General features: G+C 35.0%; 1 protein-coding gene across 3 annotated transcripts in view; it reads right to left on the reverse strand.

The window, feature by feature from the left end:
- ST18 (ST18 C2H2C-type zinc finger transcription factor) overlaps positions 1–15,436 on the reverse strand; it is a 103,069-nt gene that overhangs the window by 66,105 nt on the left and 21,528 nt on the right. For 2 of the 3 annotated variants that reach the window (XM_032841168.1, XM_032841166.1), the window contains exon 4: positions 6,247–6,333. The exons of the other annotated variant lie outside the window; for it this stretch is intronic. In XM_032841168.1, the coding sequence (XP_032697059.1) occupies positions 6,247–6,333 (87 nt within the window). The remainder of the gene's footprint in view (positions 1–6,246; positions 6,334–15,436) is intronic. 3 annotated transcript variants of the gene reach the window in all.

Here is a 15,436-nt window from a genome sequence, read left to right on the forward strand (position 1 = left end):
AAATTAAAAAAAAAAAAAAACTTCAGAGGGAAAAAAATGGGAGTGTTATCCCTTCTAGGAAAAAATGAATCTATAAGGAGAGAGTCCAGGAGGGTTATAAATCTTTTAAAAAAGATTAAAAAGTGAATGATTGAAAATTATCCTGAGGAAGAGAACAATGAAGTTTTCAAATAAACTAATTTCCCTTTATAAAATCTCTCTCATGAGTCCAAATTTAAAGTAACCCCGTAGAGAAGATGGAGCAAAAAAGATGACTATGGAGCAAACTCCAGATGACTATGGAGCAAAAACAGGCATTTATGTGGAGACTGTTGAAAGTGGAATCCTATTATCTACTGGTTTGTCAAGGAAAAGTCTACAACATGCGGTTATGATATAATACAACTAGGCATAAAACCAGAATTACCCTTACACTAGTCTTCTTTGTCAAGGAGACTGACCTTGGAAGGAAGAGGGACAGAGAAGCACATAAAAAAGGCTACATCTCCTAAGTATGTGAGGTAAGTTTAAGAACTTCCCCGAACTAGTGGAAGTCTCCAGAATCAAGTGAACTTCCGTTGAAGATGCTCAGAAAATATAAAAGACCACTAAACTATTATCTCAAACTAAGAAGAGAGGCTCCTGGCAAACATCATTCAGGTATTAAAGCAGGGAAGAAAGGTGGATTCTAAAAACCAATATAGGGGAGCCTGGGTGGCTCAGTGGTTTAAGCCTCTGCCTTCAGCTCAGGTCATGGTCCCGGGGTCCTGGGATCGAGCCCCACATCAAGCTCTATGCTCGGCGGGGAGCCTGCTTTCCCCTCTCTCTCTGCCTGCCTCTCTGCCTACTTGTGATCTCTGTCTGTCAAATAAATAAATAAAATCTTTAAAAACCAATATAAACATACCATTGGTTCTGGGAAAAAGACCAAGAAAGTTTATCGAAACAAAGATTTGTCAGTATCAGGAAACACTGTTCAGTAAGACCTGGGTGGCGACTGGTTAGAAAGAGCTGGTCAGTCAGAAAAATGTCATTTCTTTGATGCTTGATGAATGAGGCTGAACATTAACTACCTGTAAGATCCTTACAGACTTTGTCTTGTTAATATTGTTATCCAAATTTACATATAAAGACAAGTATCATTCTCAAAATCAAGTATCTGGTAATCAGTGGAGCTGACATTTGAATCCCAGGCTGCTGGACCCTAAAGCTCATGCTCTCTCCTACATTTGCCAAATTAAAACAATGAGATTGGTTAATTTCCATGTGCATTTGTCAACTGAGTGGAGTAATACCTAATCAACCAGCTCCTATCTAACTGGAAGGAAGCTGCCTATCACAGGGTTTTGCCCAAAGATTGAGGTGCAGATAAACAGGACACTCATCAGATCTAGAGATAATACTGAATTGCAGCAATGGAATCATGTTGCAAATGTAATTAAGACCCCCCCAAATGACCATTGTCTGGAGTAGCAGAGTGAACCTAATGAGATGGCACTTAATGGTAGTAAAAATCAAGTTCAGTGTTTAGGTCCAAATAATAACTGTGCAAGGATGAAGGAGATATGCAAGGTTTTACCAAAAGTACAAATTTGGCTTAAAATAAATGATTGTATTTGATACTGTGCATAAAGTTCCTTAAGGAACATTATCTGTGTAATCTGAGAAGAATAATTGAGTTTTTTTGAAGACTGAATTCCTCATCCCTTGAATAGAGGTAGTAATTTCTGTATCACGTGTTGTAGACAAAGAAGATGACATTGGTCCTGGTAGTGGCTGAAATAGATCAAGATAGAATTGTTCTGATTCCCAGTTTAGTGCTCCTTGGACTCCATCACTGCCAGGCTGACGCTGCCACAATGCAACATCACAAACTCTCTCCTTAGCACACTGTATAGATTTATGCATGCTTGTATGTCCATAAAGGCATTTTAATTTTTTATATGTTATTTATATTTACATAAATTACATGAGATTTATACACAACATTTGCTTTAAATCTCACATTCTGTGCATTTCTCCATTGCAAAGTAGCCATGGCCCAGGAAGCATTTGGAGCTAAAATGAAAGGCTTTATAATAAATATTACCCTTTGTGTGTGCATGGAAAATGGTCCCTTTCCCTAGTTTTCCCTGAGGGCACACTATTTTGGCTTTATTGTGACACTTCACTGTGACATTGCAATGAGGGAAAGCCATGCTTTACATGTCACTGAAAGAAATGCCACAAAATGCTAACATATCTTCTCAAGGTTGCCAGAAATAATTTCCACTGGGTTGTGTTTTCCCATCTGCGGAGCTCTGAAATGTTAAGGAAATAAATGAGCTCTATTATCTATATTTTTCTAGTAGATGAGAAAGAAAGAAAAAAAATACACTCAGCCCTGCATTTATTGTTCTATTCAATCAAACTGTTGCTTTAAACATCCAGAGTCCTCGAGGGAACTTTATCAATGCACCAAATACCTTTCAACACCATATTTAATATCTGTGGTTTTGATTTTATTGAAATATATTTAAAGATCTGTATTTTTACTTTAAAGAAATTTTTATTACATAATTGAGAAATCCTTCCATTTAGAAACTCAGATTCTTATTTGAAAATGATATTCCCTTTGGTGACAACATATGGCTGAAATTTTACTCAAAACAATGATTGAGGAAAAACAATAATTAGATAACATTAATGATAGGCTCAGTGCTGGAAGTATGTTTAGAAGTCAAATTCATTGATCTTTCAGATTTCAAAAAAGAAAACAACAAATTAGGGAACTATGAATCCCCAAAATCTGTCCAATAAACACCGGGCTCTACAGTTTCACAATTTATCTTTCCCAATAATAAATTCTCAATGCAAGTCTTAAAAAGACATGTAACAAATTAAAAAATGAAGGCTCAGTAACAGATATACTCTGAGCACACTCCCACAAAGAATAAAATAGAAAAAGCAATGAAAGTTATGAATCCCTGAGCCTAAGGAAATTATTTATATGTTCCATTTCTGTGGAATATTCACAGTGGGTATTTGTATAGATTTCTTTTAATTAGGAAGAATATCAGAGACTTGGGGAAAGGAACCAAGAAGTATGCATTTGAATTAAAATGACTGGCAGAAAAAAACAAAGATACAATTATTGAAAAAGAAAAAAAATTTTTAAACTACTTTTATTTTCAGAGACACGATTTTATTTAAGGAAAATCCAAAAGATTCTACACATAAAATATTAAAAGAAGGAATAAAATATAATAAGGTCATTAAAAATTATTTGAACTTCTATAAACAAATCAATAAAAAATTAGGAAAAAAACATTTATAATGCACAGAAATATGAAATGCTTAGGAATAAACCTAACAAAAGATGCATAAAACTTATACAAAACATTTAAAGAAAATTAAAGAACTAAATAGAGAAATATAAGATGCACATGGAATAAAAGAGTCAGTATGCAAGATTTCAATTCTCCCCAAATTTATGTTAGATTCAAGGCCATCTCAAAGAAAATTCCAAGAACATTTTTTTTTGAAATTAATAACTTAGTTCTAAAATTTGTGTGAAAATAAAAAAAAGCTAAGAATGGCATAAATCATCTTGAAGAAAACAACAAAGTTGAAAAACTTACAGTTTTGAATGTCAAAGTTTATATAAGCCTATATCGCACATGACATAGGGTGCTGTGGTGCAAGCATAAACAAACAGACCAATGAAACAGAATAAATGTTCCATCGACTTGGGTCCAGAAATAGGCTCACATATATATGGTCAATTTTTGACAATGGTGTCATTGAGAAAAGGGTTGTTTCTTCAATGAACGGCACTGAGCCAACTGGATATCTATCTAAAAAAAAAAAAATGTTTTGTCTTCTACCTTATAGTATATACAGCAAACAATTCTGGAAGAATTATAGATCTAAAAAACGAACAAGTCAGTAGAAAAAGTAAGCCACAGAATGGGAAAAGGTATTTGCAGTTCACCTTTATTTTAAAAAAGTACATACAGAATATATAAAGAATTCTTGCAAATAAATAAGAAACTAACAATTTAAAAGTGGACAAAAGATGTGGGCAGGCACTTACAAAAGAACAGATACACAAATGAAGGGGGGTTCAGGCTCTTTCAACTCCAGAGAAATGCAAAAATATATATTGGTTCCTTGGCTAATAAAGTGATAACCATAAATGAAATCCTCTAAAACTTCTTCCTTCCCATTTCCAAAATAGCAAACCCAAAATCTTATATTCTAGAAGGAATAGTAAAGATTAGTGCCATCCTTAAACTTAGAGGATGTATGGTCAGTGGTTCCTATAATTTTTCCATTAAATTTACAATTGCAGACCCTAATAAGGTTAATGATTCTGGTGGTTAATGGTAGACTACCATGAACTCAAACAAATAATAGTTCTAACCACAACAGCTAAAGAGTGAAATCTTTACTTCAGCAGATTAAGACTCAAATATGTACTCAGTCACTGACATGGGAAATGTGTTCTTTCCCATCTCTATCAGAGAGCAGAACCAAGACCAGCCAGTGTTCCAATGATAAAGAAAAGAGCGTAGATCTAAATCCTTGCTGAAGACTGCACATTCTGCTGTCCTTGATCATAATGCAGTCTGAGTAATCCAGACATCCCACAAAATATCACATTGGTAAATTATGTTGATTACATCATATTAACCAGAACAGATCATCAAAAGCAGCAAGTATTCTGGAAGTTTTGACAAGACATCTGTGTTCTAGAGGGCGTAAGATAAATCAACAAAGATTCAGAGGCACAACATACCAGTGAAGTTTTAAGGGGCTCAGTGGACTGGAACATTCTGAATGTCCCCATTTATAATAAAGGACAAATTATTGCATGTTACACTTTCTACATTGAGATAGAATCATAATGCCAGATTAGCCTTTTTAGATTTGGGGGACAGCATATTCCACACTTAGGAATATTATTCGGACCCATGCATTGCGTGACAAGGTGGGTGGAAAGATTTGAAGGAGCTGGAGAGCTGTTCCAGGCTACACTGGGATAGCCTTGCTGGTTGGACATAAAACCCAATAGACCCTATGGTATGTTTAGAGGTACCTGTGGCAAAAGAAAAAGATACTTAACGGAGTTTACGGCAATATCTAATGGAAGAATCACAACACAAATCTATAGGCTTCTGGGGCGAGGCCATGACCTTGCAGCAAAGAGTTATAAATTACTCGAAAAACAGCTCTAGCAGAAATAGATTCTCTGACCTTGAGATCAGAGCTGGTCATCGTGAACTGGATTCTGTTAGAACTACCAAGTTATTATTCAAGCATGCCTAGAAGTAGTCCATCATAAGATGAAAGGTCCAATATTAGGCTGAAGCAAGTTTAGAGGAGACAAGCAAGACGAATGAATAGATCTCCATGACATTTCACCACTATGGTGGCAGTGCCTCACCCCCAGCTGCCACAGAAGAACCCAAATATCAAATACAAAGGAAGAAAAATAATGAACTTGATTTATAAGCGTGTTGGCTCAGCATCTGAGTGCAATCTGGAAATAGGCTGCTGGTCACCACTTAAGAATGCCTGGTCACCACTTTGCATGAAGAGAAAAGTTGCCAAAGTCAGAAAATAGATGTACCCATAGCGAAAGTGAATAGTTTCAGAGAGGAATGGTTTAGCTGGAAGGTCAGCAAAGAGAAGGTCTGAGGAAGAGGCATGTGGTTGGACTTATAAAAATTAGGATGAAATGTGAAGGCCATTGTCTTGCATGATCACATCCACCAGAGAGAACATATGAAGGAATAAACATTAAACCACCAACCAGACAGAATGGCCTGGTCAGAAGTCAGCCAGTCTGTCTTCAGCTGTCATATGCTGTTGCAGTAGAGTCATTAATGGAGTAGACTCAGGGGAAGGGAATGAGGCATTGAACAGACCCCAAAATGTGGATTCCCACTAAGACTAATTTAACTACTCTCACTCCAATCTATCAGCAAAAGAAATAAATGGCTTGTACCCAATATGACACCATCCCTGAGGAGACCAAATAGCCACTGGGCCCTTTTTATTCTGGAAGGGACAACAATTCAACTTGACTGGAAATAACACATATTCTGGATATGGATTTGCTTTTCTTGCCTTCAGAGCCTCAAATAGTAGCACTATCTGAGGGCTTACAGAACATTTGTTCTACTAACAAAAAATTCTCATACATTTCATTGGACCAAGGGACCCTGTTAGGAAGACGACTATGGAAACAAAATAATTGGATACACTGTTATTATCACTTACCATACATCGCAGAAATTGCTGGCCTGATAGAGTGATACAATGGCTTCTGGAAGGCATAGCGAAGATGCTACCTTTGAAGGTGATACCCTGCCAAGATGAAATCATATGGCATTTGTTTTTCTCCATCTGATTTACTTCCCTTAGCATAATACTCTTAAGGTCCATCCATGTTGTTACAAATACAAGATTTCATCCTTTTTATGGCTGAGTATTTGTGTGTGTGTGTGTGTGTGCGTGCGTGTGTGAGACATCATCTTTAACCATTCATTCATTGGTAAATACCTTGGTTGTTTCCATATCTTGGTATTGTGAATAGTGTTGCAAAGAACGTAGAGGTGCATGTATCTTTTCAAATTAGTGTTTTTCCTTTCTTCAAATAAGTACCCAGAAGTGGAATTCTTAGATCATACAGTTCTACTTTTAGTTTTTTGCGGAATCTCCTTTCTGTTTTCCATAGGGATGCACCAATTTACATTCCCACCAACATTGCACAAGTGTTCCCTTTTCTTCACATCCTCACTAACACTTGTTATTTCTTATCTTTTTGATAATAGCCATCCTGACTGGTGTGACATGATATTTCATTGTGGTTTTGATTTTATTTCCCTGATGATTAGTGATGTTGAACATCTTTTCATATGTCTGTTGGCCAACTGTATATCTTTGGAAGCATATCTATTCAGATTTCTGCCTGTTTTTTAATTGGATTGTTTGTGTCTCATTGTTGTTAGTGTTATTATTAAGCTGTATGAGTTCTTTATATATATTGAATATTAACCCCTTAGCAGATAAATGATTTGCAAATATCTTCTCTCACTGAGTAGGTTGCCTTTATGTTTTCTTGATGATTTTCTTTATCGCACAGAAGCTTTTTAGCTTGATTTAGTGCTATTTGTTTATTTTGCTTTTGTTGCCATTGCCTTTGGAGTCAGAGTCCAAAAAATATCACCAAGAACAATGCAAAGGAGTTTACTGCCTATGTTTTCTTCTACGACTTCTGTGAGTTTTGGTATCCAAGTCTTTAAACCATTTCTTTGTTAATGTCTATCATATAAGACAGTGGTCCAGTTTCATTCTTTTGCATGTGGCTGTCCAGTTTACCCAGCACCATTTATTGAAGAGACTGTCCTTTCTCCATTGTATATTATTGCCTCCTTTGTCATATATCAACTCACTATATATGTGTGGGTTTATTTCTGGGCTCTCCCTTCTGTTCCATTGGTCAGTGTTTCTGTTTTTATACCAATACCATACCGTTTTAATTACTATAGCTTTTAACACAGTTTGAAATCAGAAAGTGAGAGGCTTCTAGCTTTTTTCTTCTTTATCAAATTTGTTTTGGCTATTCAGGATCTTTCGTGGTTTCATACAAATTTTAGGATTTTTTCTATTTTTGTGAAAAATGCCTTTGGAATTTTGATGGGGATTGTATTGAATCTGTAAAGTGCTTTGGGTAATACAGACATTTTAACAATATTAATTCTTCTAATCTATGGCATGGAATATCTTTCCATTTACTTGTGTCTTCTTCAATTTATTTCATCAATGTCTTGTTGTTTTAGAGTACAGGTGTCTCAACTCCTTGGTTAAGTTTATTCCTAGGTATATTTTTTAATGCAATTGTAAGTAAGAACATTTTTTTAGGATTTCTCTTTCTGATAGTTTGTTATTGGTATATAAAAGCACGACAGATTTTTATAAATTGATTTTGTATCCTGTAACTTTACTGAATTCATTTATTAGTTCTAAGTTTTTTTGATGAAGGTTTTAGAAAGATTTTCTATGTGTAGAGTCACATCATCTGAAAACAGTGACAGTTTAATTTCTTCCTTACCAATTTAGATGTTTTTTTAATTTATTTTTCCTGTTTGATTTCTGTGGGTAAGATTTGCAGTACTACATTGAATAAAAGTCGTGTGAGTGGACAACTTGCCCTGTTCCTGATATTAAAGGAAATGCTCTCAGTTTTTCATCATTGAGTATGGTGTTAGTGGTGTACTTATATATGGCCTTTATTATGTTGAAGTACATTCCTTCTACACCTACTTTGTTGAGCATTTTTAGCATAAATATATGTTGTTTTTTTCAAATGTCTTCTCTGCATCAATCGAGATGATCATAAGATTCTTTTATCCTTCACATTCATTTATATTGGTAGGTGAACCATCCTTGAATCCCTGAAATATAACCCACCTGATCACAATGTATAATCTTTCAGTTTGCTAATATATTTGTTGAGGATTTTTGCATCTGCATTCATCAGAGGTTCTAGACTGTAATTTCCTTTTGTGTGTGTGTTGTCCTTGTCTGCTTCTTTGTAGCCAGGCAATTCTGGCCTTGTAAAATGAGTTTGGAAATATTCCCTACTCTTCAATGTTGTGAATAATTTGGGAAGGAAAACTATTGAATATTCTTTGAATATTTGGTAGAATTCACCAGTGAAGCCATCTGGCACTGGACTTCCGTTCATTGGAAGGTTTTTGATTACTGCTTCAAGATCCTTACTAATTGTCTACTCAAATTTTCCATTTCTTCATGATTTAGTCTCAGAAGATTTTGTTTCTAAGAATTATTGATTTCTTCTAGGTTGTCATTTATTGGCATATAATTGTTCACAGTATTCTATTACGATCCTTTGTATTTCTTTGGTATCAGTTGTAACTTTCCCTCTTTCATTTTTGATATTATTTATTTGAGCCCTCTCTTTTTTTTTTCTTAATGAGTCTAGCTAAGAGTTTATCAATTTTTTAAAAATCTTTTTAAAGATCCAGCTCTCAGGCCCACTGTTTTTTCTTTTTTTTTCTTTTTTCTATTGTCTTTTTGGTATCCATTCCATTTATTTCTGCTCTGATCTTTATTATTTTCTACCTTCTTTTCATTAACTTTGAGCTTCATTTGTTTCCTTTTTTCTTGTCCCTTTTGTTGTAAAGTTAAATTGTTTATTTGAGATTTGGGTGTAAAGTTAGATTATTTATTTGAGATAGTTCTTGTCTCTTGACATAGGCCTGAATTACAATGAATTTTCATTTTAAAACTGCTTTTGCTTCATCCCATAGATTTTGGTATATTGCATTTCATTTTCACTTGTCTCAGGTATTATTTTTTTTCCTCCTTTGACTTCTTCATTGATCCAATGGTTGTTCAGTAACATGTTGCTTAATCTCCACGTTTGTGATTTTCCCAGTTTGTTTTCCATGATCAATTTCCAGTTTCACACCACTATTGTTAGAAAAAGATGCTTGTTATTATTTCAATATTCTTAAGTTTATTTGGGCTTGTTTTGTGAGCGAAGATATGATCTGTCCTGGAGAATGCTCCATGTGCACTTGAGAAGAATGTGTTTTCTGCTGCTTTTGGATAGAACGTTCTGTTAGGTCCATCTGGTCTAATGTGTCAGTGTTTCTTGATGTAAGTGGGTGTTAGTGTCCCCTACTACTACTGTATTACCATTGATTTCTGCCTTTAGGTCTGTTAATACCTGCTTTGCATAATTAGGTGCTCCTATGTATGATGCATAAATATTTGTAGATGCTATATTTTTTTGCTGCATCGACCCTTTTGTCATTATGTAATGCCCTGCTTATCTTTCATTACAGTCTTTGCTTTTAAGTCTATTTTGTCTGAAATAAGTATAGCTACCCCAGCTTTTTGTTCATTTGTTTCCATCTTCATAAAACACCTTTTCCCATCACTTCACTTTCAGTCTGTGTGTTTTCTTACATTTGAGGCAAGTCTGCTGTAGGCAGAATATATAGATAGCCTTGTTTTTTTAATCCAATTATCCACTCTGTGTCTTTTGATTGGAGTATTTATCTCATTTATATTTAAAGTAATTATGAATAGGTATGTACTTATTGCCGTTTTGTTCAGTGTTTTTGGTGCTTTTGTAGTTGCTCTCTGTTTCTTTTTTCTTTTCTTACCTTCTTCCATTGTGGTTTGATGCCTTTCTTTAGCATTATTTTTAGATTGCAGTTTCATCATTTTTTGTGTAGCTACTATAGGTTTTTGCTTTGAGGTTACCATGATGCTTACATATGGCAATGTATATAAACTAGTCTATTTTAAATTGATAGCAAGTTAAGTTTGAACTAAACTGAATTTTCATTCCTCACTCCCACTTTCTATGTTTTTGATGGCACATTGCACATCTTTTTATTTTGTCTATTTCTTTTTTAAAAAAGATTTATTTACTTATTTTAGAGAGAAAGAGAGTGTGGGGGAGTAGGAGCAGAGGGAGAGAATCTGAGGCAGACTCCTTGCAGAGTGTGAAACCCAATGGGGTTCAACTGAGTCATCCAGATGCACTATTTTGCCTATTTCTTAACTAATTTTTACATTTATAGTATTTTTTTTTACCATTCTTGTCTTTTAACCTTCATGCTAGCTTTATAAGTGATTACTAACTTTATTATATATTTACCTTTACTAGTGAGCTTTTACTTCCATGCATTTTCTTGTTACTAATTAGTACTCTTTCTTTCAGCTTAAAGAAGTCCCTTTAATATTTCTTGTATAGTAAGTTTAGTGGTGATGAGCTACTTTACTTTTCAATTATCTGAAAATCACTTTGTCTCTTTTTCAGTTTTGAATGATAACCTTAACATGTATAATATCTTTGGTTAGAAGTTTTCACTTTCAGCATTTTGAACATATAATGATACTCCTTTTTGGACTGCAAAGTTTCTGTTGAAAAATCTTCTCATAGTCTTATGGGGGTTTTCTTGTACATACCAAGTCGTTTTTCTCTTGCTGCTTTTAAGATTCTGCCATTATCTTTAACTTTTGACATTTTAATTATGATGTATCTTGGGGTGGATCTCTGGATTCATCTTATTTGAAATTTTCTGAACTTCTTAGATCTGGCTATTTGTTTCCTTCCTCAGGTTAGGGGTGTTTTAGGCTATTATTTCTTCTAATATGTTTTCTGTCCCTTTTTCTCACTTCTCCTTTTGAGACCTTTATAGTGTGAATGTTGTTCTATGTTCTATGTTCAAGTTGATCTTGTCCCATAGGTCCTTTAAGTTATTTTCACTTTTTAAAATTCTTTTTTCTTTTTGATGCTCTGTTTGGTGAGTTCCACTGCCTTGTCTTCCAGGTCACTGATCCTTCCTTCTGCTTTATCTAGTTTGCTGTTGAACTCTTCTAGTGTATTTTTCAGTTCAGTTTTTATTGTATTATTCACTCTGTGGCTTCTGTTTCGTACTTTCTTATAGTTTCTATCTCTTTGTTGAAGTTATCTCTTTGTTCATCTATTCTTCTCCTGAGATTGTTGAGCATCTTAATGAACATTACCCTGAATTCTTTATCAAGCAAATTACTTATCTTTGATTAATTTTTTCTGGGATTTTATCTTCTCCTTTTGTTTGGAACATATTCTTCTGTTTCCTCATTTTGATCAACTCTGTGTTTGTTTCTGTGTATTAGGTGAATAGCTGTCTCTCCCAGACTTCAAGGAATGGTTACAGGAAGACAGGAGGAATGTTTTAGTCTGCTGTCTATGCTGTGCCCTGAAGACGGTAGTCTGCCAAGAGTGATTTCTATGATGCTTCAGTCCCTTAGCACCCAGAAACAAAAGCCCTGATGATCACAGAGCCAGGAATTCAAGGAGTGTCCTTTGTATAGAGTGCCTTCAACCAGTGGGCCTGGGCACATCACCCACTGGGTTTAGAGCCGTGAGGGACCACCAGACCAGGGTAAGCCTGTCCACTGGCAATATCCCATTTTCATGATTATTGCATAATGCTATGACCTTGCTAGTTTGAATATATGGGTACAAGAAATAAGAAGTAGAATTAAGAGTGGCTTGGTTTGCTATGACTCCCAGTCGCCAACCTGAAGGACTTATACATCCCTCACTGCAAATCTAGGCTCTGTGGCTCTAATGATCTCTGGTCCCCAAAAGGAGAATGCTTCCACCAGGGAACATAGGAAAAACCCACAATAACTGACAAGAAAGAATATACAATTACATTTGAAATGAGTGCCACAGCAATACGTGAGAGAGTGAGGTCAGAGAAGAGGTACACAAAGTGGATGCTTTGTCCCTATGTTTTAACAGATAAGCTCCCTTTTAGTGATCTAAAATACTACCTAGTGAAGTCTAAGTACCTCATTAAAAAAAAAGAAGAAGAAGAAAATGTAATCTTAATATTGTGTATTAGAAAATGGCCTTCCAATATTTCTCTACTATGTTTTTCACAAAATGAACAGATTATCCCAAATGTCTAAATAATTGCTGGTAAGAATTTAGGCAAGCATGCAGCAATTTTTACTCCAGACATGATGCCACATTTGATACAATGTTATATTTTCTCTGAAGTTTTTTTTTTTTTTTTAATTTGAAAAATTGTTACTTCCTTTCCTGAAACACTCCACCCTCTACTCCAAGCTATGAATACCCCAACAACCTGTGATAGCTACTTGACTACACTTTTAGGAAATCAGGAGATAGGACTCTATGGGAAAGTTAAAGTCCTGTGTTTGTTTGAAATGGGTCTCATGATCCCTGAGAGAGTCTAAAGGCTATTATGAATGGCAAATTTTCTTTAGCATAGGAACTACAGAGATATTGTTCATTCTTTGGGGACAATGTCTTAAATTCACAAGCCAGCTCTCTCAGCTATGTCTTGGAAACTTGTGACCATGTTCATGTTTACAGAGCTGTGTCAAGCTAGAGTGTGCCCAATAGTAAATCTGTAATTTAAGCTTCTACTATTACTCATGTCATAAATTCAGCATCTTAATTGTTGCTATTTTTCGATGGTTGGTTTGTTATCATGGAACACTGATTCCACTGGCAAGGTTATTTGATAATATCAGGTTTATAAGAGGGGGGAATTTTTCCCCCATAAGGTCAGAGCTAATAGATGCTTTTTTTCCTCACTTAACTGAGATTAAGTTTTATGAATGATAGATTAATTGTATAACATCCACAACAGTTTTTGCATAAAATAGTCAAGACATTAAAAGCCACATTGCAATAATAATAATAATAACAACAACAACAATAATAATAATAATAAAAACTTGCTCTGAGTTGTAAGGTAATAGGTAAATGGCACTAAGAAGACTCCCTACAAATCTTCTGCTGCCCTTCTGTGCTGGTGAACATACTCTCCTTTGGGATGTCATTCCAGCAACATTGTCAGAGTGCATTTCTTCTATGCCAGCATAGTGTTTGGCATTTACCATGATTATAAAACTTAACCCTCTGAATTGTAATCATCTCACCCAGTAACCTGGAAACATCTTGTTTAATTTTATATCTCCTGTATATAACATAAGGCCCGTGTCTTAGTAACATGCTTAGTAAATATTCATTGAAATTCAACTCCACCCAGATTTAAGCATATAAAAATGATGTCAGTGCAAACGTGAACCTAGAAAACTATCTTTCCCCAGAAGATGCATCAGAAAGCTCCTCAATGAATATACGGACGATGTACTGGCCCACCTTCCTGGAGCAAATGTTAACCGATCTATATGAGCTTTTGCTTATAGCTCCCTTCACCACTGAAGCTGTGCTTTTGCAACACAGCCGAAAAAGAGACAGGAGGTAAGTTAAAAGTAGTAGGTAAGTCAAAAAACCCTAGTTGGTGCCCATAAAAGACTGACCAAATGACCATGATGTTATGAACCAATCAGTCCAAACTACTCTCCAAGAATGCAAAAGAATCCTACAGTTGTAAAAATGATTCAATCCTCACATGAACCAGAAATTTTAAAGAAAGAACTATTCATTAAAACACAAAATAATACACTAAAATTTGGAATATGCTGTAACTAAAATATAAATTTCCTCCAATGTGTAACCAAAAGCAAATGATGTATCTCAGCCAAATAAAGTGTATACCACCATACTTCTTTTAGTTGCCTATAGGTTGACAAAAAATTTCAGTTAATATATAGCAACAGCTTAGCCATGCAATATATGAATAATTCATTGGTCTTTTCAGGAATTACATGATAACAGGTCATGGGGATTTCCCCAAAAGAAGTTGGATATAATAAGATAAAGTTAGAAAATTAAAGACAGCAAGATATGGTCATTATGCAGATTTTAGGATCAGGATACCAAAAGAAATTCAAAAAGAATTTAAATAGAGAACAAGATTTGCTGCTTGATGGGAAATTTAAAGTGAGACTGGTATTTTAATTTATTAATACTTCAAAATACCTTCTTGTAAGTATATAAAATGAAAATATATGGGATTTTATGTTTTGTCAAATAGCAGTATAAAACAAAGTATTAAGAAAAATGAAATATAGGGTATCTTATTTTAATACTAAAGAAATACAAAAACAAAATTCAGAGTTCATAAATGTTTGCCTTGTCAAAATAATATTATATTTGAGGAGAAGATATTTAAAGTAAGTCCTACTTAAAAAAAAAAGTTTATTCTTTTTTAAAAGATTTATTTATTTTGGAGGGAGAGTGAGAAAGCACATGCACAAGCAAAGGGGAGGGGCAAAAGGAGAGGGGAAAGGGAGAGAATCTCAAGCAGACTCCCCACTGACCATGGAGCCCCACCTGGGGCTCAGTCTCACAACCCTGAGATCATGACCTGAGCTGAAACTAAGAGTCAGACACTTAACTGACTGAGCCACCCAAGCACCACCCCGCCGCTCCAAAAAACTTTAAAAGAAGATTGTGGCATCATTTTAGTTGATCCTATATAAGTATTTTATTATATAGATTATATCTGCTAAAAAAATTAAACATGGTTGAATAATAACAGCATCTTGACCATTCAAGTTAAATGTGTTTGTAGCATTGAGTTCAAAGTGACTCTTTTTACTTTAATAAATAAAAAATCTAAAATTTTTTTCTTTTATTTAAAAGTTGTAGGGGATTATGTTAAGCGAGATAAGTCATACAGAGAAAGACAATTATCATATGGTTTCACCCATATGTGGAACATAAGCAATAGCATGGAGGACCACAGGGGAAGGGAGGGAAATCTGAAAGGGAAGATCAGGGAGGGAAACAAACCATGAAAGACTCTAGACTCCGGGAAAAAATACTGAGGGTCACAGAGGGGAGGTGGATGGGGAGATGGGGTAGCTGGGTGCTCGGTATCAAGGAGGGCATGTGTTGTGATGAGCACTGTGTGTTATAAGCAACTAATGAAGCGTTGAACACTACATCAAAAACTAACGATGTATTATGTGTTGGTTAACACATAATACA

Source organism: Lontra canadensis, unplaced genomic scaffold, assembly GCF_010015895.1.
Source record: "Lontra canadensis isolate GAN:19392208 unplaced genomic scaffold, GSC_riverotter_1.0 scaffold121, whole genome shotgun sequence".
In the NCBI taxonomy this organism is placed as follows: Eukaryota; Metazoa; Chordata; class Mammalia; order Carnivora; family Mustelidae; genus Lontra; species Lontra canadensis.